General features: G+C 40.5%; 1 protein-coding gene across 2 annotated transcripts in view; it reads left to right on the forward strand.

Annotated features, from left to right (window-relative positions):
* Nucleotides 1-411: 411 nt before the first annotated feature.
* The window catches only part of sgo1 (shugoshin 1), a 38,586-nt gene continuing 14,871 nt past the window's right edge, over nucleotides 412-24,126 (forward strand). Inside the window, exons 1-5 of one of the 2 annotated variants that reach the window (XM_061931545.1) lie at nucleotides 412-896; nucleotides 12,138-12,340; nucleotides 12,417-12,463; nucleotides 16,378-16,436; nucleotides 17,839-18,558. In XM_061931545.1, coding sequence (XP_061787529.1) covers nucleotides 752-896; nucleotides 12,138-12,340; nucleotides 12,417-12,463; nucleotides 16,378-16,436; nucleotides 17,839-18,558 — 1,174 coding nt within the window. In that variant the 5' untranslated portion in view covers nucleotides 412-751. The remainder of the gene's footprint in view (nucleotides 897-12,137; nucleotides 12,341-12,416; nucleotides 12,464-16,377; nucleotides 16,437-17,838; nucleotides 18,559-24,126) is intronic. The other variant, XM_061931544.1, reaches the window with a different exon arrangement.

The following is a 24,126-nucleotide window of genomic DNA, read 5'->3' on the forward strand; positions in this document are numbered from 1 at the left end:
AGTTCTAATTCTTTTTTTTTTTTTAAGGCAGCCTGTCGTTTAGTTCAGTGGTCCCCAACCACCGGGCTGCAGATCGATTGGTACCGGGCCGGACAAGAATAAAAAAAAATAGAAATAATATGTATTTATTTATTTTTATCTTTATTAAATCAACATAAAAAACACAAGGAACCACAATGTAGGAATCAGAATATTAATAACACTCATTCACTCTCATTCACACAAAAGGGTTGTTTCTTTCTGTTATTAATATTCTGGTTCCTACATTATATATCAATATATATCATGGATACAGTCCATAAGCACGCATTATTGTACTTTTTTATGACAAAAAAATAATAATAATAAAAAAAATAATAACCAAATTTTCAAGCGTTGTCTGTTCCGCTTCCTGCGGGCATTTCTTCAACGGAAGTGACGTAATTTCCGCCCTGACCAATCAGCGCGCCCGGCACGTATTTCGAATATGAGCGCCCGGATAAGAGGCGAACGTCGCGAGAATACAGTATTTTAGTGACTAATTGAGTTAAACACTCGTTTTAACGCCAACTATTGTGTATAGATACAGATTCCGGTAGGTTGTATCCACGTAGCGTCCACCTTTTATGGTGAAGTTGTCGCCGTTTTAGTCCCGCTTGACACCGAGCTAACGCTATAGCTAGTTTGTTTGGCTAGGTGGCTAGCTAGCTAGCTAGCGTGTTTTTTTAAAAAGTGTATTTTTTTCGCGCCAATTCATCTAAAATCTTCAGTTATGGCGAGAGAACGGATCATGAAGAAGCCTCACCGGCAAGGTTTGGAGGACTTGAAGGGGAAGATGACGGAAAAGAGGAACAAAAGTCTCGCCAGGGCAGCGACGCTCAGCAGAGGAAAGTTCGGTCTGCTAAACAAAAGCAGCGGTAAGTACAGAAAGACTCCAAATGTGTGCGTTTTCATCATTTAATTCTATTTTAAGCAACGGAAATGGCTAAACAAAACAACATTGGTTCATTTGAATTTCATTTTGAAATGCAAAAGAGGCAATTCCCGAAGGAATTGCGTGTGAATGCTCCAATGCTGAAGTGAAATGCTGACAGAATGTAAGAATAGTTTGAATATTGATGAGTTAGAATTTCCAGGAAAACCGGAATTTGGTTTGGAACTTGGGAAAGTGTTAGTTGGGATGTCCAGGATGAGTGGAATGTGTTGATGTTGGAATGGTTTGAATTGGTTGAAAAATGTGGGAATTGTGTAACTTGGAAAAATGTTCCATTCATTTCAATGGGGACTTCCTGGGAATTTGGGAATTTGGGGAAAAGCAACATTTTTGGAAAATGATTAGGAGCATGAATGTCCTGAAAGAGTTGAATTTGTCAGTGTTAGAATTGTTTAAGTCGGGCAAGACATGTTGAAGTAGTAAATGGTATTAGGGAATTTGGGGAAAATCTGGAATTTTTTTAAACTTGGAAAAGGGGTAGTTTGAATTTCCAAAATGGTTGAAGAATGTGGGTATTGTGGAAGTTTGAAAAATGTCCAATTCGTTTGAATGGGGAAAATACAAAAAAAAAAAAAAGGGAATTATGGGAAATATGGGAATTTTTTTTTTTTTTAGAATTGTTGAAGTAGAGCACACACTTCCTGAACATGCTGAATATTTTAAAGTTGGAACAGTTTGAATCAGATAAAAAATTTGGAACTTTGAAAAATGTCCCATTTCAATAGGAATTTCAGAAAAAGGTGAATTTCGGGAAAAGCGGGATTTTTTTTTGAAAATGGTAAAAAAAACAACTTGAATGGTCTGACATCAGTGTGTGTTCATCATTTAATTCTATTTTAAGTAACGGAAATGGCAAAACAAAACAACATTGGTTCATTTGAATTTCATTTTGAAATGAAAAAGAGGCAATTTCTGAAGGAATTGCGTGTGAATTCTCCAATGTTGAAGTGAAATGCTGATAGAATGTAAGAATGGTTTGAATTTCCAGGAAAACCGGAATCTGGTTTGGAACTTTGGAAAGTGTTAGTTGGAATGTCCAGGATGAGTGGAATGTGTTGATGTTGGAATGGTTTGAATAGGTTGAAAAATGTGGGAATTGTGCAACTTGGAAAAATGTCCAATTCATTTCAATGGGAACTTCCTGGAAATTTGGGGAAAAGAGGGATGTTTGGAAAATGATTGGGAACATGACTGTCCTGAAAGAGCTGACTTGGTCGGTGTTAGAATTGTTTAAATCGGGCAAGACATGTTGAAGTAGTAAATGGTGTTAGGGAATATGGGGAAATTCGGGAATTTTTTTTTAACTTGGGGAAAAAAAGGTAGTTTAAATTTCCAGAATGGTGGAATGGGTTGAAGAATGTGGGAATTGTGGAAGTTTGAAAAATGACCAATTCGGAAGGGAATTATGGGAAATCCGGGATTTTTTTTTTTAAAGAATTGTTGAAGTAGAGCACACACTTACTGAACAGGCTGAATATTTCGAAGTTGGAACAGTTTGAATCAGATCAATAGTGTGGAAGTTGTGGAACTTTGAAGAATGTCCCGTTTCAATGGGAATTTCAGGAAAAAAGGGTGAATTTCGGGAAAAGCGGGATTTTTTTGAAAATGGTAAAAAAACAAACTTGAATGGTCTGACAATGTCTGACATCAGTGTGTTTTCATCATTTAATTCTATTATAAGGAACGGAAATGGCAAAACAACATTGGTTCATTTGAATTTCATTTTCATCGATTTTTTACCGCTTGTCCCTTTTTTTGAAATGCAAAAAGTCAACTAGAAGAGGCAATTCCTGAAGTAATTGTATGTGAATGCTCCAATGCTGAAGTTAAAGTGAAATGCTGACAGGATGTACCGTATTTTCCGCACCATAAGGCGCCCTGGGTTATAAGCCGCGCCTTCAATGAACGGCATATTTCAAAACTTTGTCCACCTATAAGCCGCCCCGTGTTGTAAGCCGCATCTAACTGCGCTAAAGGAATGTCAAAAAACAGTCAAATAGGTCAGTCAAACTTTAATAATATATTAAAACCAGCGTGATGTGGGCGCGCATGGAATCGTATATCAACATGGACGAAGCTGCGTGAAAAAAAGCCACCCGGCCTCTTCGCGTAAACTTAAACTTACCTTAACCACTCGCTCATCTTTTCTTCATCCATCCCTTCGAGTTAGCTTTTATGATGACGCCGGCTGGAAAGGTCTCTTTTGGCAAGGTCTTCCTTTTGAATATCACCATGGGTGGAAGTTTCTGGCCATTAGCATGGCAAGCTAGAACCACAGTGAAGGATGACTTCTCATTCCATGTGGTGCGAATATTCACCGTACGTGCTCCCGTTGTATCCACAGTGCGGTTCACAGGAATATCAGTTGCTGTGAAATAGTAATCCGTGTGCGGATGGAGAGATTGCGTCTTTTCATGAACCGGATCCCTGTCGTTTAGTAGGAGCCATTTTGTGGTCTTTACAGATGTAAACACACAAAGGAAATGAAACGTACGGTAATATCCGCGCGCTTTTTCTTCTTCTACGTGGGCGGGTGGTTGCTTACAGTAGAAGAAGAAGCGCTTCCTGTTCTATGGGGGCGGGTGCTTACCTTGGCGGTTGCTTGCGTAGAAGAAGAAGCGCTTCCTGTTCTACCGGGAAAAAAGATGGCGGCTGTTTACCGTAGTTACGAGACCGAAACTTTATGAAAATTAATCTTATTTTTTATCCATATATAAAGCGCACCGGGTTATAAGGCGCACTGTCAGCTTTTGAGAAAATTTGTGGTTTTTAGGTGCGCCTTATAGTGCGGAAAATACGGTAGTATGAATGTAAGAATAGTTTGACTGTTGAAGAGTTAAAATTTCCAGGAAAACCGGAATTTGGTTTGGAACTTTGGAAAGTGTTAGTTGGAATGTCCAGGATGAGTGGAATGTGTTGATGTTGGAATGGTTTGAATTGGTTGAAAAATGTGGGAATTGTGCAACTTGGAAAAAATGTCCCATTCATTTCAATGGGAACTTCCTGGACATTTTGGGAAAAGTGGGAATTTTGGAAAATGATTAGGAGCATGAATGTCCTGAAAGAGCTGACTTGGTCGGTGTTAGAATTGTTTAAATCGGGCAAGAAATGTTGAAGTAGTAGATGGTGTTAAGGAATATGGGGAAATTGGGGAATTTTTTTTTAACTTGGGAAAAAAAGGTACCGTATTTTCCGCACTATTAGCCGCACCTAAAAACCACAAATTTTCTCAAAAGCTGACAGTGCGGCTTATAACCCGGTGCGCTTTATATATGGATTAATATTAAGATTCATTTTCATAAAGTTTAGGTCTCGCAACTACGGTAAACAGCCGCCATCTTTTTTCCCCGTAGAAGAGGAAGCGCTTCTTCTTCTACGGTAAGCAACCGCCAAGGTAAGCACCCGCCCCCGTAGAAGAAGAAGCGCGCGGATATTACGTTTCATTTCATTTGTGTGTTTACATCTGTAAAGACCACAAAATGGCTCCTATTAAGAGACACGCGTACAACGCAGAATTCAAACTCAAGGCAATAAGTCACGCAGTAGAACACGGAAATAGAGCAGCAACGAGAGAATTAAACATAAATGAATCAATGGTGCGTAGGTAGAGGCAGCAACAAGATGACCTGCGCCACTAAGACAGGGAGACGGCGCCGGACGACATACGCCAACATCTGCCAGTGGAATGTAAATGCCTTGGCGGATATATCGGTCTCAACTGTGGTCCGAGCTTTCCGGAAGGCAGGATTCACGGAACTGCTGGACAACAACAGCGACATTGACTCTGATGACTTCGACGAGACGTAGCCGGCCATTTTGGATGCCGTATTCGCCCAACTTTTTAATTCAGACACTGAAGAAGAATTCAAGGGATTTATGGATGAGGAATAATTTCAGAAAGTGAGCTTTAAATGTTTATTTTGTGTGTTGTGTGACATTAACGTTCGAGCAACGTTGAGTTATTGATGTTTGAGTGTTACTATTTTTGTGATTGCACATTTGCACATTACATTTTGGGGGTGAACAGAGTTGTTAGAACGCTGGTTTGTAATATATTATTAAAGTTTGACTGACCTATCTGACTGTTTTTTTACATTCCCTTTAGCGCAGCGTAGGCGCGGCTTATAACCCGGGGCGGCTTATAGGTGAACAAAGTTTTGAAATATGCCATTCATTGAAGGTGCGGCTAATAACCCGGGGCGGCTTATAGTGCGGAAAATACGGTAGTTTGAATTTCCAGAATGGTGTAATGAGTTGAAGAATGTGGGAAATGTGGAAGTTTGAAAAATGGCCAATTCGGAAGGGAATTATGGGAAATCCGGGAATTTGTTTTTAGAATTGTTGCAGTAGAGCACACACTTCCTGAACAGGCTGAATATTTCGAAGTTGGAACAGTTTGAATCAGATTAAAAATGCGGAACTTGTGAAACTGTAAAGAATGTCCCATTTCAATGAGAATTTCAGGAAAAAAAGGGTGAATTTCGGGAAAAGTAGGAATTTTTTGGAAAATGGTAAAAAACAAACTTGAATGGTCTGACATCAGTGTGTTTTCATCATTTAATTCTATTTTAAGCAGCGGAAATGGCTAAACAAAACAACATTGGTTCATTTGAATTTCATTTTGAAATGCAAAAGAGGCAATTCCTGAAGGAATTGCGTGTAAATGCTCCAATGTTGAAGTAAAATGCTGATAGAATGTAAGAATGGTTTGAATTTCCAGGAAAGCCGGAATCTGGTTTGGAACTTTGGAAAGTGTTACCGGTAGTTGGAATGTCCAGGATGAGTGGAATGTGTTGATGTTGGAATGGTTTGAATAGGTTGAAAAATGTGGGAATTGTGCAACTTGGAAAAATGTCCCATTCATTTCAATGGGAACTTCCTGGGAATTTGGGGAAAAGCGAGATTTTTGGAAAATGATTAGGAGCATGAATGTCCCGAAAGAGCTGAATTGGTCGGTGTTAGAATTATTTAAATCGGGCAAGAAATGTTGAAGTAGTAAATGGTATTAGGGAATATGGGGAAAATCTGGAATTTTTTTTTGAACTTGGAAAAAGGGTAGTTTGAATTTCCAGAATGGTGGAATGGGTTGAAGAATGTGGGGATTGTGGAAGTTTGAAAAATGGCCAATTCGGAAGGGAATTATGGTAAATGTAATTGTTGCAGTAGAGCACACACTTACTGAACAGGCTGAATATTTCGAAATTGGAACAGTTTGAATCAGATTAAAAAAGGGTGAATTTCGGGAAAAGTGGGAATTTTTTTGAAAATGGTAAAAAAACAAACTTGAATGGTCTGGGAATGTCTGACATCAGTGTGTGTTTTCATCATCCATCCATCCATCCAGCCATCCATTTTCTACCGCTTATTCCCTTCGGGGTCACGGGGGGCGCTGGAGCCTATCTCAGCTACAATCGGGCGGAAGGCGGTGTACACCCTGGACAAGTCGCCATCTCATCGCAGGGCCAACACTGATAGACAGACAACATTCACACTCACATTCACACACTAGGGCCAATTTAGTGTTGCCAATCAACTTATCCCCAGGTGCATGTCTTTGGAGGTGGGAGGAAGCTGGAGTACCCGGAGGGAACCCACACAGTCACGGGGAGAACATGCAAACTCCACACAGAAAGATCCCGAGCCTGGGATTGAACCCCGTTTGAAAAATGGCCAATTCGTTTTGAATGGGGAACATGCAAAAAAAAAAGGGAATTATGGGAAATCCGGGAATTATTTTTTTTTACAATTGTTGAAGTGGAGCACACACTTCCTGAACAGGCTGAATATTTCGAAGTTGGAACAGTTGGAATCAGATTAAAAAACGTGGAAGTTGTGGAACTTTGAAGAATGTCCCATTTCAATGGGAATGTCAGAAAAAAGGGTGAATTCCGGGAAAAGCTGTTTTTTTTTGAAAATGGTAATAAAAACTTGAATGGTCTGAATGAGTTGAAATGGTTGGTGTTGAAATTGTTGTAATTGGTGGAGAAATGTTGAAGTAGTAAATTGAAAAATGGTTACATGGAATTTCGGGAAAACCGGGAATTTTTCCAGTTCAAAAAACAGCTTAGTATTTTGTCCTGATTAAGACGAATGTTTTGACGGTGGAACCGTTGAAGTGTGTTGAAAAATGTGGGCGGAGTAGTCGCCGGAAAAAAAGGTGGTAGTCGCCGGAAAAAAAGGTGGAAATAGGCCTTTGGAAAACCAGGAATTCTGGAATATCCTAGATTTTTTTTTTTTTGGAAAAGGGGAAGTTTGAATTTCCAGGAAGGTGGAATGCTTTGAATAGCTGGAAATGGTGGAAGTTTGAAAAATGGCCAATTCATTTTGAATAGGAAAAATGTCCCGGAAATCTGGAAATTTTTGGAATTTGTCAAGGGCCCGCGATTCCCGAATAGGCTGAACAGTTTGAAGTTGGAACGGTTTGAATCGGGTGAAAATGTAGGAGGTTGAACGCGCCAAAATCTGGAGAAGAAGAAGAATAAATATATTAATTTTGGTGTAGAAACGTGTGGATGCTTTGGAGCATTCACACCATTATAATTCAAAGCGTTCTTCTTTATTGGTGTTGAAGAGGAATAACATTTAAAAAACTGTTAGATTTTATTTTAATTTTTTTCAATTAACAGAAAAAATTCCCCATTAAACGGAATTGGATAAACCGGATGTTTTTTTTAAGCATTTGCAGAAACTGGAACAAATATTCAGACATGGCACAACAAGGACTGACATTTACAACAACATAACAGGAGAAATGGAGAAACAGACCAATGTTTGATATGCCGACAGCGAAATAGGAAGTAGCGATTTCTTTAGTACCGTACATTATTGTTTTCTTTAAGAACAATAATGTACTATAGTGCTTTATTAGGGGTAATAATCTTTGGGCACCTAACCATTCGATACGATTCCTGGGGTGACTCTTCGATTCAGAATCGATTTTCGGTTCAACGCGATTTTTAATTCACACCGTTTCTCGCAATATGACATTTATGATTAAACTTTTTCCAAACAGGTTACAGGTTAGAACAGCTTCTGCTGGTTGCATTGCGTTTGTCTAAAAACATCTTTTTAGAAAGTGAGTTTTTTAATAAGAATTTAAAAAAAAAGTTTAGTCTGTTTTTGGAATTTTGAATTGATTGAATAACAATTAGATGAGATTCATACAGTGCTTTTCTAGACACTCGCAGAGAAGTACCCTTTTTGTTTTTACTGTTACATATACTGTAATATTGTACATGGTAATTGGGATTTGTTATATATTGTATAAAAATGTCATATAATATAATATATCAGTATATATTATATACTGTATACATAATATGTAAATATTACATATGTTGTATTTTATATTGCTATTATGGTACATTTTTAGTCTACTTTATACCTGCATTATCCTTTCAGTCCTTACACTTTCCATCCTTTGTTACTGAGCTACTGTGTTGAACAATTTCCCTTGTGGATCAATAAAGTTTGTGTAAGTCCAAGTAAAACATTTAAAATCAGGATGAATCGCAATTAGATTAGTTTGTGCCCACCTAATATTCCTACTCTAACTATTGTGACAATTTTTTTATTTTTTGATAATTTTTGAAAAATTATGACTCCAATAAGAACTGGGATGAATAAGAATCGCGATTTGGATGTGGATTTATTTTTTGTGTACAACCCCTAATATTTATACTCTAACTATTGTGACAAAAAATATATATTATCCATCCATCCATTTCCTACCGCTTGTCCCTCGATTAATCGAAGTAATAATCAGCAGATTAATCGATTATCAAATTAGTTGTTAGTTGCGGCCCTTATATATATATATATATATATATATATATATATATATATATATATATATATATATATATATATATATATATATATATTAGGGATGTCCCGATCCAGGTTTTTGCACTTCCGATCCGATACGATATTGTTTTTGCACTTCCAATCCGATACTGACCGATACCGATACTGGCCTATCCGAGCATGTATTAAAGTTTAAAGTTATTTAGCCTACTTAGTTGTCAGAATCATGTTGAAAAGGGTTTTAGTACTCTTGATAACAACTAGCCAGCTGAATTAGGGGAGTTTGAATAATACACAATGGTTGGTAACAAGAAACTGACCTGTTTATTCAAGGATAAACACAAAATAGACAAAATTATACATGACAAACAGAAATGGCATCATTGAACTAGGGCTGGGCGATATGGCCTTTTTTTAATATTGCGATATTTTAAGGCCATATTGCGATACACGATATATATCTCGATTTTTTGCCTTAGCCTTGAATGAACACTTGATGCATATAATCACAGCAGTATGATGATTCTATGTGTCTACATTAAAACATTCTTCTTCATACTGCATTAATATATGCTACTTTTAAACTTTCATGCAGAGAGGGAAATGACAACTAAAAAAATCACTATTTTTTTCATACGGTGTTGATGTGGAAATGTTTGCCTCAGCATTTTGATGGTGTGGGCGTGTGACACCGAATGGAGATAAGCGTCTCGACAGACGTTACAATATTTGAACAATGATGACGAAAACTGTTTTCTCTGTCGTGTCCGTGTGTCGAAAATTGTTATGCGCTTATTTTTTTATTTGATTTTGTGCATGGCATAGATTTGCCGTGCGCAGAGGACGCTTGAGCAGGCGCACACCTTAGCGGCTGCGCTAGCATCACAGTTAACGTTAGCCATGCTGCTACCTCGCTCTCTGCTGGGAGAAGGCGTATACGTATGTGACGTATGACGTGACAGTATGTGACGTGTGTAAGAAGGTGCGCTCGCTGTCTGTAAGAGGGAGACACAGGAAAGAGTGAGAAGAGCCTGTCGTGTAATGCCAGCAGCTAAAAGCAACTGCATGAGAATCCACAGACCTGTGGATGTGTTGAAGGTGTGCTGGAAAATGCGGAACGGAAATTAGGGAGCAGCAGAAAAGTGGAATGTATTATTTAAATCGGTGCGTTGGAAAACACGGACTGGATCGGCATTTCCCCATGCCTTGCCGATACGCATTTTTTTGCAAATATCGGCGGCCGATCCGATCCAAATATCGGATCGGGACATCTACTACAACTACTTGTACTGAAATCTTTAACCAAGTTTTATTTAAAAAAAACAAACAAACACATTCAAAATGTATCAATGTACCTCAAGTAGAAAATTGAATGTGCATATAAAAGAAACAAAATAATGCTAGAAATAAATGAAAATAAATGTGAACATTTCACAAGATGGCACCTTATGGACATAAGACGTAACTGCACTTTTTGGCCATATAGATAAAAATGGGACATGAAGGAAGTAGTTGAAAGCTTCAATAAGTACTTTGTTGGCACAAAAAACTGACGGAATGGATCCCACTGCCAGTTTTAACTGAGGACTTCAATGACACCATAGATAGAAATCCCAACTCGATGTTCCTCACGAAAGTGACACAGGAGGAAATCATTAAAATCGTGAAAAACTGCAAATCTAAGACTTCAATCAATTGTAAGGGAACTGATATGGAAACAATAAAAAGGTTATTGAAGAGATGTCAGGACCATTAATGTATATTAGTACCCTATCATTTCAAACAGGCAAATTCACAAACAAAATGAAAATAGCTAAAGTTGTACCGAATTATAAGACTAGAGACAAACACCAATTTACAAATTATTCCATCCATCCATTCATTTTCTAGATAATCTTATTGATCTCTCTATATGAAATATAACTTACTTTACTAATTATTATTTGTTTATGTTTTGATGTTATTACTTATGGAGTACATTGTGAATAAATTGAGAACAGGAAGTGAACAAAAGTGTTAGCACCTGCTATGTACTGCTACTCCTTTTTGAACATGTTGAAAAGAGAAACTGGAAATTGTGATGCATCATGTTGTATGCATACATGTTCCAAATAAACTCTAAATCAATTATTGGCAAAATAATAATTAAGATGATTTTTTTATCAATATTGAAATTGAATTATTAATCATGATTTTTCATTATGTTTGGTAAAACAGTGTTGGGATGTGTAATTTGTAATATCTAATAAAAATGCTCTAGATAAACTAAAATCATTTCTGTGCAGGGGTCCAAGTACATTTTAGACAGGCACGCTTTTACTTGGGAAATAAATACTTCTGGTGTCAGAATACGTAAAAACATCTGTTTTGGTCTGTTTTTCCGTTTCTGTTTATATGGGATTTAAATGTTTGTTATATGAAAGAAAAAATGAAAATCAAACTGTTTTTTTTAGATGTTTTGACACCAAAAAAAGCTTTGTTTATCCATTTTCTATTTTGCATTTTAAATAAACTACCGTATTTTTCAGACAATATATAAGCCGCACTCACAATATTTGAGAATTTTCCCCCTTATTAGCCGCACCGGACTATAATCCGCAGATATGTACATTGTGAAATTAGTTATTTACACAGATTTGTAATTGTTTGCAAACTGTGTCTGTAACATGGCAGTAAAATGGCTGATCAAACAAAACAGAAGTCATTGTCATGGACCCACTAGCTGTGGCAGCTAGCTCTCCAATCAGCTAAACACTCAATAACTCCACGGTGACGTTTTGGTGAATTTACTGAGGAATTTGTGAAACTGAAACAATACAAAAAGAATGCTGTTGTAAGTTAATGATACTAACACAGACAAGTTAGCATATTAGCTCATGCTAACAACGCTAGCTTGACTACACTACGATAGCATTTACAAATACGCATGAAACCACTCATACAGACATCCAACGTGGGATGGTTTAGTTATATTGTAAAACTTACAAATGTTGCTAGGATGTATGAATGAAGAATTACTATGGACTGCTAGAAGACTTCAGGTTCAAAGCTTTAAACCCCACAAACACTTGCAGCGAGCAAACTCGTCCAAAAGATGGCGCCATAGCACAAACAACACACCTTTTCAGTGTATTTGCATGCGTTTAATGAAAACTATTTGCATTATGGCCACCAGCAAAAATGTTTTATACATTTGCCGCACCGTTTAATAAACCACAGAAATCAAAGCGTAGGAAAAAAGTAACGGCTTACCGTCCAGTAATTGTTTTTATATTTTCAATTTCCATTCATGAAAGGAAAATTCAATGATTAGAAGAGACACTGATCGTGCCTGATCTATTGTGTTTTTTAATGGCAGGAATGAGGGCAACGCACGCTGGCATCCTGAAGGGGGCGCAGGAGAACAACAAGGCGCTGGCCCTGGCTCTGCAGGCAGAGAAGGAGAACGTGAGGCAGGCTAAAGTTGTCATCCTGCACATGCAGAAGGAGCAGCAAGCACTCTTCCTGCACCTGCTGCTGCTCAGGAAGAAACTCCAACAGCAGGAAGCATCTTCTCTGCAGGTAGTTTTCATTTTTACCTCCTAGGAAGCGGCACAAGATAATTATTTGAAAATAATGCATGCATGTTGTGGTGTAGATACAAGCAGCAGGCGTCCCTGTGGAAAACTGCACGGACTCATTAAGGTACTTTTATTTTGAAACCTCCTATTTCTTGTACATGACAACCTCAGAGTTACCTTCCATTCTAATGGAAAATATCAAACAGAAGAATAAGTGCAGGGTTTCTCCAAGAATGCCAAGAGACCTGTGGTCACCATGATGTCATCGCATCATTTGCTATGATATGATTTTCTTGAAAAATATATGCATATATTTAAAAATAAATCTGTCAATATAAGTACTGACATATATTTTTATATAATTTTGCCATATTTTCAATTGTTGCTGCTTTTTGTACAATGTACTTTGTCCAGAGACTTTTAATGACTTTTCTATTAAAGGGGAACATTATCACCAGACCTATGTAAGCGTCAATATATACCTTGATGTTGCAGAAAAAAGACAATATTTTTTTTTAACCGATTTCCGAACTCTAAATGGGTGAATTTTGGCGAATTAAACGCCTTTCTAATATTCGCTCTCGGAGCGATGACGTCACATCGGGAAGCAATCCGCCATTTTCTCAAACACCGAGTCAAATCAGCTCTGTTATTTTCCGTTTTTTCGACTGTTTTCCGTACCTTGGAGACATCATGCCTCGTCGGTGTGTTGTCGGAGGGTGTTACAACACGAACAGGGACCGATTCATGTGTGGATATCCTGCGACACTCAAAGCAGATGCATTTCCAACGATAAAGTCAAAGAAATCTGCCGCCAGACCCCCATTGAATCTGCCGGAGTGTGTGAGCAATTCAGGGACAAAGGACCTCGCTAGCACGGCAAGCAATGGCGGCAGTTTGTTCCCGCAGACGAGCGATGTCTTGGCTCACACCGTCCTGAAGATGATCAAGAGAAGAATATCGACCCTAGCTTCCCTGGCCTGCTGACATGAGGGTATGTCTACAGAATATATTAATTGATGAAAATTGGGCTGTCTGCACTCTCAAAGTGCATGTTGTTGCCAAATGTATTTCATATGCTGTAAACCTAGTTCATAGTTGTTAGTTTCCTTTAATGCCAAACAAACACATACCAATCGTTGGTTAGAAGGCGATCGCCGAATTCGTCCTCGCTTTCTCCCGTGTTGCTGGCTGTCGTGTCGTTTTCGTCGGTTTCGCTTGCATACGGTTCAAACCGATATGGCTCAATAGCTTCAGTTTCTTCTTCAATTTCGTTTTCGCTACCTGCCTCCACACTACAACCATCCGTTTCAATACATGCGTAATCTGTTGAATCGCTTAAGCCGCTGAAATCCGAGTCTGAATCCGAGCTAATGCCGCTATATCTTGCTGTTCTATGCGCCGTGTTTGTTTGTGTTGGCATCACTATGTGACGTCACAGGAAAATGGACGGGTGTTTATAACGATGGTTAAAATCAGGCACTTTGAAGCTTTTTTTAGGGATATTGCGTGATGAGTAAAATTTTGAAAAAAACTTCGAAAAATATAATAAGCCACTGGGAACTGATTTTTAATGGTTTTAACCATTCTGAAATTGTGATAATGTTCCCCTTTAAAAAGGCTAGCAGCAAATCTAGCTTCTTTTTCTAGTGTTATTATAAAATATAGACTACCGGTACTTCTGTCCCTCCATGTCCCTGACTAGAGAGGCGAGCATGACGTCACACTTGCTGGGCGCTGCTGCTCCAGTTGGACTTTCTCTCCTTAAAAGCCGCCACTGTCCTCTTAATGTTTGCACATTTTGTAAATGGATGTCCACAATATATTAAAGTTAGGTCCACACTGCACAATTAGACAATGGCGTGTGTCTTGTTTACAGCCGCTTTCGGCAGCTGTTTTTGGTGATCAGTCTTTTTTTCATCAGCCGAATTTCCAGTGCATCACATAGTGCATAAATAATAGGCTATATACCATATTTTTCGGACTATAAGTCGCTCCGGAGTATACGTTGCACCGGCCGAAAATGCACAATAAAGAAGGAAAAAAACATATATACGTCGCACTGGAGTATAAGTCACATTTTTGGGGGAAATTTATTTGATAAAATCCAACACCAAGAATAGACATTTGAAAGGCAATTTAAAATATATAAAGAATAGTGAACAACAGGCTGAATAAATGTACGTTATATGAGGCATAAATAACCAACTGGTATGTTAACGTAACATATTATGGTAAGAGTCATTCAAATAACTATAACATATAGAACATGCTATACGTTTACCAAACAATCTGTCACTCCTAATTGCTAAATCCCTTGAAATCTTCCTCCCTGTGTCGCCTCTGGTATGCGCCGTTTCCTTTCTTTCTGCTGCTCAATCGCCGTTTTCTGCTGCATATTTCACTACGTCCGGCTTGTAATCTGCAGTATATGATTTCCTTTTTGGTGCCATTTTAGTTCAGCCCTTCTCAGTTTTTATAAGTTAAAGTTAAGTTAAAGTACCAATGATTGTCACACACACACTAGGTGTGGTGAAATGTGTCCTCTGCAATTGACCCATCCCCTTGTTCACCCCCTGGGAGGTGAGGGGAGCAGTGGGCAGCAGCGGTGCCGCGCCCGGGAATAATTTTTGGTGATTACCAAATTATTAAGTTACCGCCAATGTTGAAACATTCAATTTTAATAGCTACGGATGTAGCAGCAGTTAGCATCCACTGACCCACAATGCACTTCTGCTATGACACACAATGCACTTCTGCCATGACCCGCCCCCGCCGAATTCTTATTGGTTGACGTGTGTGACGATTGCGGACATTTGTTTCGCTTCTTACGCGAATGAGATAAATAATATTATTTGATATTTTACGGTAATGTGTTAATAATTTCACACATAAGTCGCTCCGGAGTATAAGTTGCACCCCCGGCCAAACTATGAAAAAAACTGTGACTTATAATCCGAAAAATACGGTACATAACTATACATCTACTGTAACGACATGCTGGTGTTAATGTTTTATGTCCGTGTGGTTTTTGATTTGGTGTTAATTTTTCCCATGATCTCAAACACACCGCCCGGGCCTGAAAGGAGATTGGCAGAGAATGAGGAAGTGTTGTTATGTAACGAAAGTGTTTGCACGGCAGGCAAAACCTGTTGGAGTTGTGCCGTTTATCATAAGATTGGCAATAAAAGTTAAAAATAGCGTCTGACTTTGTGTGACTTCTTCTGCGGGATACAATACATTTTTATTACTTTCATTTGTTTTCACGTAAAATACCCTTATTTTTAAGATATTGCCATGGCAGTGCGCCACATTCAGTTACATTCCATTAAGAGATTATTACATTTGAACTGACGTGTACATAGAAACATGTTATATTTATATTAGTAATCTATCCATTCATTTGTTGATGAATAGAAATGCTACGGACGGCTAGAAGACTGAACTGGCTCTCTACTCCCAGGTAACTTGAAAGCACTAAATGGAAGGACACTGCATCACCTGCAGTGAGGGAACTCGTTCAAAAGATGGCGCCCTAGCACAACAATAACACACCTTCTTAGTGTATTTGCTTGTTTTTGTTTTTTGAAAACTTTTTATTATGGCCGTCAGCGAAGATAAATTCCTAAATTATCGGCACGGTCTTATAAGACGCGGTGTACAAAGTGTAGGAAAAAAGCAGCGGCTTATTGTCCGGAATTTACGATATTTCTGATTCCTGCTGATATCGGTATGAGCTTATACTCAAGGCTCCACTATCGGTAATGTATTGGAAGTGGGAAAAGTTGTATACCCGACTAAAAAGTGATTGTTTCACAAACCTACGCTAGCAGTAGCCATTACTACAACATTTGAAATCAATCCGATATCGGGCAAAAACAGGACCAGTATTGCCGATGTGATACAGTCTACTCAAAACATTTTTGTATGATCCCTCAATTTTGTGATTTTTGCTTTTAATTCTTTGCTGGTAAATATTTACAATCTACAGTAAAGTAGAGGAATTGGATCTTGACTGTATTTTCTGTCCATCTACAGGAGAGAGCGCATCAGTGAGACCAAGACAACTTTGTGTGACATCTCCACAGATTGTGCAGGTATGAAACTGACCTGAGATAAAAATACAAAACTCAAAACCAGTGAAGTTGGCACACAGTAGTTCCCATTCTTGCTTGATGTACAGCTTAAGTTGTTCAACAGTCCTGGGTCTCCGTTGTGGTATTTTAGGCTTCATAATGTGCCACACATTTTCAATGGGAGACAGGTCTGGACTACAGGCAGGCCAGTCTAGTACCCGCACTCTTTTACTATGAAGCCACGTAACACGTAGCTTGGCATTGTCTTGCTGAAATAAGCAGGGGCGTCCATGATAATGTTGCTTGGATGGCAACATATGTTGCTCCAAAACCTGTATATACCTTTTCAGCATTAATAATGCCTTCAAAGATGTGTAAGTTACCCATGTCTCGGGCACTAATACACCCCCATACCATCACACATGCTGGCTTTTCAACTTTGCACCTAGAACAATGCAGATGATTCTCTTCTGGAGGACACGACGTCAACCGTTTCCAAAAACAATTTGAAATGTGGACTCGTCAGACCACAGAACACTTTTCCACTTTGTATCAGTCCATCTTAGATGAGCTCGGGCCCAGCGAAGCCGGCGGCGTTTCTGGGTGTTGTTGATAAATGGCTTTTGATGAGTTTTAACTTGCAGTCACAGATGTAGCAACCAGCTGTAGTTACTGACATTGGTTTTCTGAAGTGATCCTGAACCCATGTGGTGATGTCCTTTACACAGAGATGTCGCTTTTTGATGCAGTACCGCCTGAGGGATCCAAGGTCACGGGCTTACGTGCAGTGATTTCTCTAGATTCTCTGAACCTTTTGATGATATTACGAACGGTAGATGGTGAAATCCCTAAATTCCTTGCAATATAGCTGGTTGAGAAATGTTGTTCTTAAACAATTTGCTCACGCATTTGTTGACAAAGTGGTGACCCTCGCCCCATCTTTGTTTGTGAATGACTGAGCATTTCATGGAAGCTGCTTTTATACCCAATCATGGCACCCACCTGTTCCCAATTAGCCTGTTCACTTGTGGGATGTTCCAAATAAGTGTTTGATGAGCATCCCTCAACTTTCTCAGTCTTTTTTGCCACGTGTGCCAGCTACTTTGAAACATGTTGCAGGCATCATATTCATTTGCAAAAAATTACAATGTTTTCAAGTGTGAACATTAAATATCTTGTCTTTGCATTCTATTCAATTGAATATAAGTTGAAAAGGATTTGCAAATCATTGTATTCTGTTTTTATTTACCATTTACACAACGTGACAACTTCACTGCTTTTGGGTTTTGTATTATAATTACAGCTCTATAATGTCTTATTTTGAAAATTATTGGAGGAAATGCATTAATCAAAGACCGTATGTTTAGTATGTTGATGTGACTCTGCAGTGTTTGATGCCGTACTGAAATAATGATCTCCACAGAGCATCCTGACACACAGCGTCTTGTTCTTCTGCCTTCCACGGTGTCTGTGAGGCGGCGACCTGCAAGAGAAAAGAGCAGGAGGCGGTGTGAGCGCGTGCAAGAGTGGCGCTCCTGCGGTGACTTGGAGTCGGTGGCTCCTCCCCCTAGTGGTGACGCAGCGAAGCCTCAGGATGTCCTCCATGCTCCACTTTCTGACCCCGACCACACAGAAAGACTGCAGCCAATCAGAAGCGACCCGCCGCCGCCCAACAGGAAGCGATGCCGCTCCAAAGCAGAACCCTCCGCACTGAAAGCCGCAGAGCGAGGCCGCAAGACGGAGCGTGCCCCTTTGAAGAAGCCCTGGGAGAACCCCAAACCCAGGACACGCTCCAAGAGTCGGGACCGCTCGGTCACGCGGTCCAGAGCGCCGCCGCCAACTAACATGAACTCCTCGCTGGGCTTCAACGACACCTTTGACTTTGACTGTGAGGAGGCGGTCCATGTCACGCCCTTTAAGGCCAAGTCCGACCAGGCGCCGCCTCTAAAGGAAGCGGAAGTGCGCACAGTGACGCCCGCCAGGAGTGACGACGGCTCGCCCATGTCGCCGTCCTCCGAGTCCAATGACAGTCTGTATGTCCCCAAGACCACCAGGAGGAGGTGCACGTCTCCCCAGACCACAATGAACATCACTACCCGGAGAGGACGTCTCTCCAGGAAGGACAGCAGCCCCAACACACCTGGTGAGATTTTACCAGCAAGTGTTGGCCTATGACCAGTGTTGGCCTATGACCAGTGTTGGCCTATGACCAGTGTTGACCCATGACCAGTGTTGACCCATGACCAGTGTTGACCCATGACCAGTGTTGACCCATGACAAGTGTTGACCCATGACCAGTGTTGACCCATGACCAGTGTTGACCCATGACCAGTGTTGACCCATGACAAGTGTTGACCCATGACCAGTGTTGACCCATGACCAGTGTTGACCCATGACCAGTGTTGACCTATGACCAGTGTTGACCCATGGCCAGTGTTGACCCATGACAAGTGTTGACCTATGACCAGTGTTGACCTATGACCAGTGTTGACCTATGACCAGTGTTGACCCATGACAAGTGTTGGCCTATGACCAATGTTGGCCTATGACCAGTGTTGGCCTATGACAAGTGTCGACCTACGACAAGTGTCGACCTACGACAAGTGTCGACCTACGACAAGTGTCGACCTACGACCAGTGTCGACCTACGACCAGTGTCGACCTACGACCAGTGTCGACCTACGACCAGTGTCGACCTACGACCAGTGTCGACCTACGACCAGTGTCGACCTACGACCAGTGTCGACATACGACCAGTGTCGACATACGACCAGTGTCGGCCTATGACCAGTGTCGGCCTATGACCAGTGTCGGCCTATGGCCAGTGTCGACCTATGGCCAGTGTCGACCTATGACCAGTGTCGACCTATGACCAGTGTCGACCTATGACCAGTGTCGACCTATGACGAGTGTCGACCTATGACGAGTGTCGACCTATGACGAGTGTCGACCTATGACGAGTGTCGACCTATGACGAGTGTCGACCTATGACGAGTGTCGGCCTATGACCAGTGTCGGCCTATGACCAGTGTCGGCCTATGACCAGTGTCGGCCTATGACCAGTGTCGGCCTATGACCAGTGTCGGCCTTTGACCAGTGTCGACCTATGGCCAGTGTCGGCCTATGACCAGTGTCGGCCTATGACCAGTGTCGACCTATGACGAGTGTCGACCTATGACGAGTGTCGACCTATGACGAGTGTCGACCTACGACCAGTGTCGACCTACGACCAGTGTCGACCTACGACCAGTGTCGACCTACGACCAGTGTCGACCTACGACCAGTGTCGACCTACGACCAGTGTCGACCTACGACCAGTGTCGACCTACGACCAGTGTCGACCTACGACAAGTGTCGACCTACGACAAGTGTCGACCTACGACAAGTGTCGACCTACGACCAGTGTCGACCTACGACAAGTGTCGACCTACGACAAGTGTCGACCTACGACAAGTGTCGACCTACGACAAGTGTCGACCTACGACAAGTGTCGACCTACGACCAGTGTCGACCTATGACCAGTGTCGACCTATGACCAGTGTCGACCTATGACCAGTGTCGACCTATGACCAGTGTCGACCTATGACCAGTGTCGACCTATGACCAGTGTCGACCTAAGACCAGTGTCGACCTAAGACCAGTGTCGACCTTTGACCAGTGTCGACCTTTGACCAGTGTCGACCTTTGACCAGTGTTGACCCATGACCAGTGTTGACTAAGGCTGAAACGACGCGTCGACATAGTCGACGTCATCGGTTACGTAAATACGTCGACGTCATTTTTGTGCGTCGGCGCGTCGCATATTTACGTCACACCACTGTCATGGCGCAGAGCAAACGATGCGAGCGAGGGGAAAAAAACACGCCAAAAGTCGTCAAAAGTGTGGGAGTATTTTAATAAACGGCCTAATAATGTTGTTTTATGCACACTGTGTCGAGCGGAAATGGCGTATCACAGCAGCACAACGGCTATGAACGAGCATCTAAAAAGAAAACATCCGACAGCGTTCTTCCCATCACCATCAACGAGTCAATCATCCGCGTGAGTATACGTTGTCATCATTACAAAAAAACATGAATGTGTCATTTGTATCTGCGTTGTAAATTCATAAACTAAAGCACCGTTTCGCTCTGAGAGGCGCGTTTGGCGTGCCTGTTCAGTGTTTACAAAGACGCGCTCCTCTTTAACGCTAACGTTAATAAGTTGTACAAATACCTTTTACAACATTAACAGTTACATATACTATCTTTAACGCTAACGTTAATAAGTTGTGCAAATACCTTTTACAACATTAACAGTTACATATACTATGTACAAACGAACAATTAACTTCACTTTAATCATACTATCATTGTTGTGTTATTAAACCAATTTAACAAGATAATGTGTGTAGTTTAATTAACCTTTTGTATTAAAGTAAGCTGTATTTGGGTATATTTAAAATGAAAATTAATTGTTGTCTCTTATGTTGCAGCAAACGACAAAGCAGTGTCCAGGATTTTTTTCCAAAGAGGCATGGGACTGAATGCACACCCCAAGTGGCCGCTGACCTGACTGATGGTGTCCTGGAAATGATGGTCATAGACATGAGGCCATTAAATATGGTAGAAGGGGAAGGGTTTCAGAAAATTATCAAACGGTTTCACTCTGGCTACACACTACCATCAAGAACCCACTTCACTAAGCTTATGGAGCAAAAATACACAAAGAAAATGAATGAAGTCAAAGCAATCCTGAAAAATGTGAAAGGAAAACTGACACTCACAACTAATGCATGGACAAGTATGGCCACTGAAGCTTACCTTGGTGTCACCATTCACTTTGTTAATGATGAGTGGGAGCTTACCTCAATTAACTTGACAACAATGCCCCTCAATGAAAAGCACACTGCGGAAAACATTGCCTCTTGGATTGAGGATGTTGTCAATAAGTTTGAAATAAACATAAAACTAGTACAAGTCATTGTACATGACAATGCTGCAAATGTTGTTGCAGCTTTAAGAGTTCTTGAGGAAAGACATGGTGTTTCATCCCTCAGATGTGTTGGCCATACTCTACAGCTTGTAGTTAACCATGCTCTAAAGGACAACCACATCAGCAGAGCTTTAGGAGCAGCAAGAAGTTTGGTCGAGCACTTCAGAAAAAGTGAGCTATCCAGTACAAAACTAAAGGTTAAGCAAAAACAAATGGGTTCTCCAGACCACAGCCTCATACAAGATGTGTCTGTGAGATGGAACAGTTCCTTTTACATGATTAGTCGCCTGCTTGAGCAGAGGTGGCCAATAACAGCAACTCTGTCAGATCCGGAGGTCACTCAAAGAGGGAAGCATTTTCTGGATCTTAAGGCTGACCAGTGGAGCTTGCTTGAAGAACTTGAACAAGTTCTGAAACCTTTTGAATGTGCAACTGTGTACCTGAGTGGAGAATCTTATGTAACAGTTTCCGCTGTCCCTCTGCTGGTCAAAGGGCTTCGGAAGGCTACACAAACTGCTTTTGAAAATGCATCAATCAAGTGTTTCCAGGTCACTGCTGCACGTGAGATAACATCCAGGTGGGAAGCCGAGACCACATTCAAAGATGATGGACCAAATGTGTGCATATTAGCAGCTGCACTTGACCCACGATTCAGGAAGCTGAAATTCCTGACTGCAGATGAGTGTTTAAAAGTTCAATACAAGCTGCATGCAATAGTTCTGGAGGAGAAAAGAAGGGAAAAGGAGACACACGCTCAACAGGGCACAGCAATGCAAGTGGAAAGACCAGATGCTGACAGGCGGCCTGTATCTTTACTAGACACACTTCTTGACTCAGATTCAGATGAACTCAGCAACAATGAGGAAGACAACAATGACAGTAATGATGCTGAAATGGTCAGAAACGAGTTAGTGTCTTATTTTGGAGAATCCCCCATTTCCAAGGATGAAAACCCATTAAAATGGTGGAAAGAACATCAGGCAAGGTTTCCAAATCTGGCAATGCTGGCTCGGTCTTACCTCTCAGTTCCAGCCACATCGACCCCTTCTGAGCGCCTATTTTCAGCTGCTGGGAATATTGTAAACAAGAAAAGAACCAGCCTCACCCCAGAGCATGTAGACATGCTAACCTTTCTTCATTACAACTGTTAGTCACTCACTGGAATGAGTAGAATTGGTTATAGTGTACTGTGTTGGACTGGATGTTTATTTTGCACATTTTAAAAGCAATACTTAATGTTTACAGTGCTCCAGAATATTTAGATTGGCACAAATGTTTACAGTGTTACAGAATGTTTTGCCATGTTTTCAATGTTGACTGAGTGGCCATACTTTTTTTCTTTGGAAATAAAAGCCATGCCTTTTGAAAAAACTGGCCTAAATTTATTTTTTTCATCTTATTTTTAAATAAAAAAAATAATCGGTAAAAGGAAAAATAATCTATAGATTAATCGAAAAAAATAATCTATAGATTAACCGATTAATCGAAAAAAATAATCTATAGATTAATCGATAGAAAAATAATCGTTAGCTGCAGCCCTAGTGTTGACCCATGACCAGTGTTGACCCATGACCAGTGTTGACCCATGACAAGTGGTGGCCTACGACAAGTGTCGGCCTACGACCAGTGTCGGCCTACGACCAGTGTCGACCTACGACAAGTGTCGACCATGACAAGTGTCGACCATGACAAGTGTCGACCATGACAAGTGTCGACCATGACCAGTGTCGACCTATGACCAGTGTCGACCTATGACCAGTGTCGACCTATGACGAGTGTCGACCTATGACCAGTGTCGGCCTATGACCAGTGTCGACCTTTGACCAGTGTTGACTAGGGCTGCAGCTAACGATTATTTTTCTATCGATTAATCTATAGATTATTTTTTTTTTTCGATTAATCGGTTAATCTATAGATTATTTTTTTCGATTAATCTATAGATTATTTTTCCTTTTACCGATTATTTTTTTTATTTAAAAATAAGATGAAAAAAATAAATTTAGGCCAGTTTTTTCAAAAGGCATGGCTTTTATTTCCAAAGAAAAAACGTATGGCCACTCAGTCAACATTGAAAACATGGCAAAACATTCTGTAACACTGTAAACATTTGTGCCAATCTAAATATTCTGGAGCACTGTAAACATTAAGTATTGCTTTTAAAATGTGCAAAATAAACATCCAGTCCAACACAGTACACTATAACCAATTCTACTCATTCCAGTGAGTGACTAACAGTTGTAATGAAGAAAGGTTAGCATGTCTACATGCTCTGGGGTGAGGCTGGTTCTTTTCTTGTTTACAATATTCCCAGCAGCTGAAAATAGGCGCTCAGAAGGGGTCGATGTGGCTGGAACTGAGAGGTAAGACCGAGCCAGCATTGCCAGATTTGGAAACCTTGCCTGATGTTCTTTCCACCATTTTAATGGGTTTTCATCCTTGGAAATGGGGGATTCTCCAAAATAAGACACTAACTCGTTTCTGACCATTTCAGCATCATTACTGTCATTGTTGTCTTCCTCATTGTTGCTGAGTTCATCTGAATCTGAGCCAAGAAGTGTGTCTAGTAAAGATACAGGCCGCCTGTCAGCATCTGGTCTTTCCACTTGCATTGCTGTGCCCTGTTGAGCGTGTGTCTCCTTTTCCCTTCTTTTCTCCTCCAGAACTATTGCATGCAGCTTGTATTGAACTTTTAAACACTCATCTGCAGTCAGGAATTTCAGCTTCCTGAATCGTGGGT

The sequence above is a fragment of the Nerophis lumbriciformis genome, linkage group LG37, assembly GCF_033978685.3.
Source record: "Nerophis lumbriciformis linkage group LG37, RoL_Nlum_v2.1, whole genome shotgun sequence".
NCBI lineage: Eukaryota > Metazoa > Chordata > Actinopteri > Syngnathiformes > Syngnathidae > Nerophis > Nerophis lumbriciformis.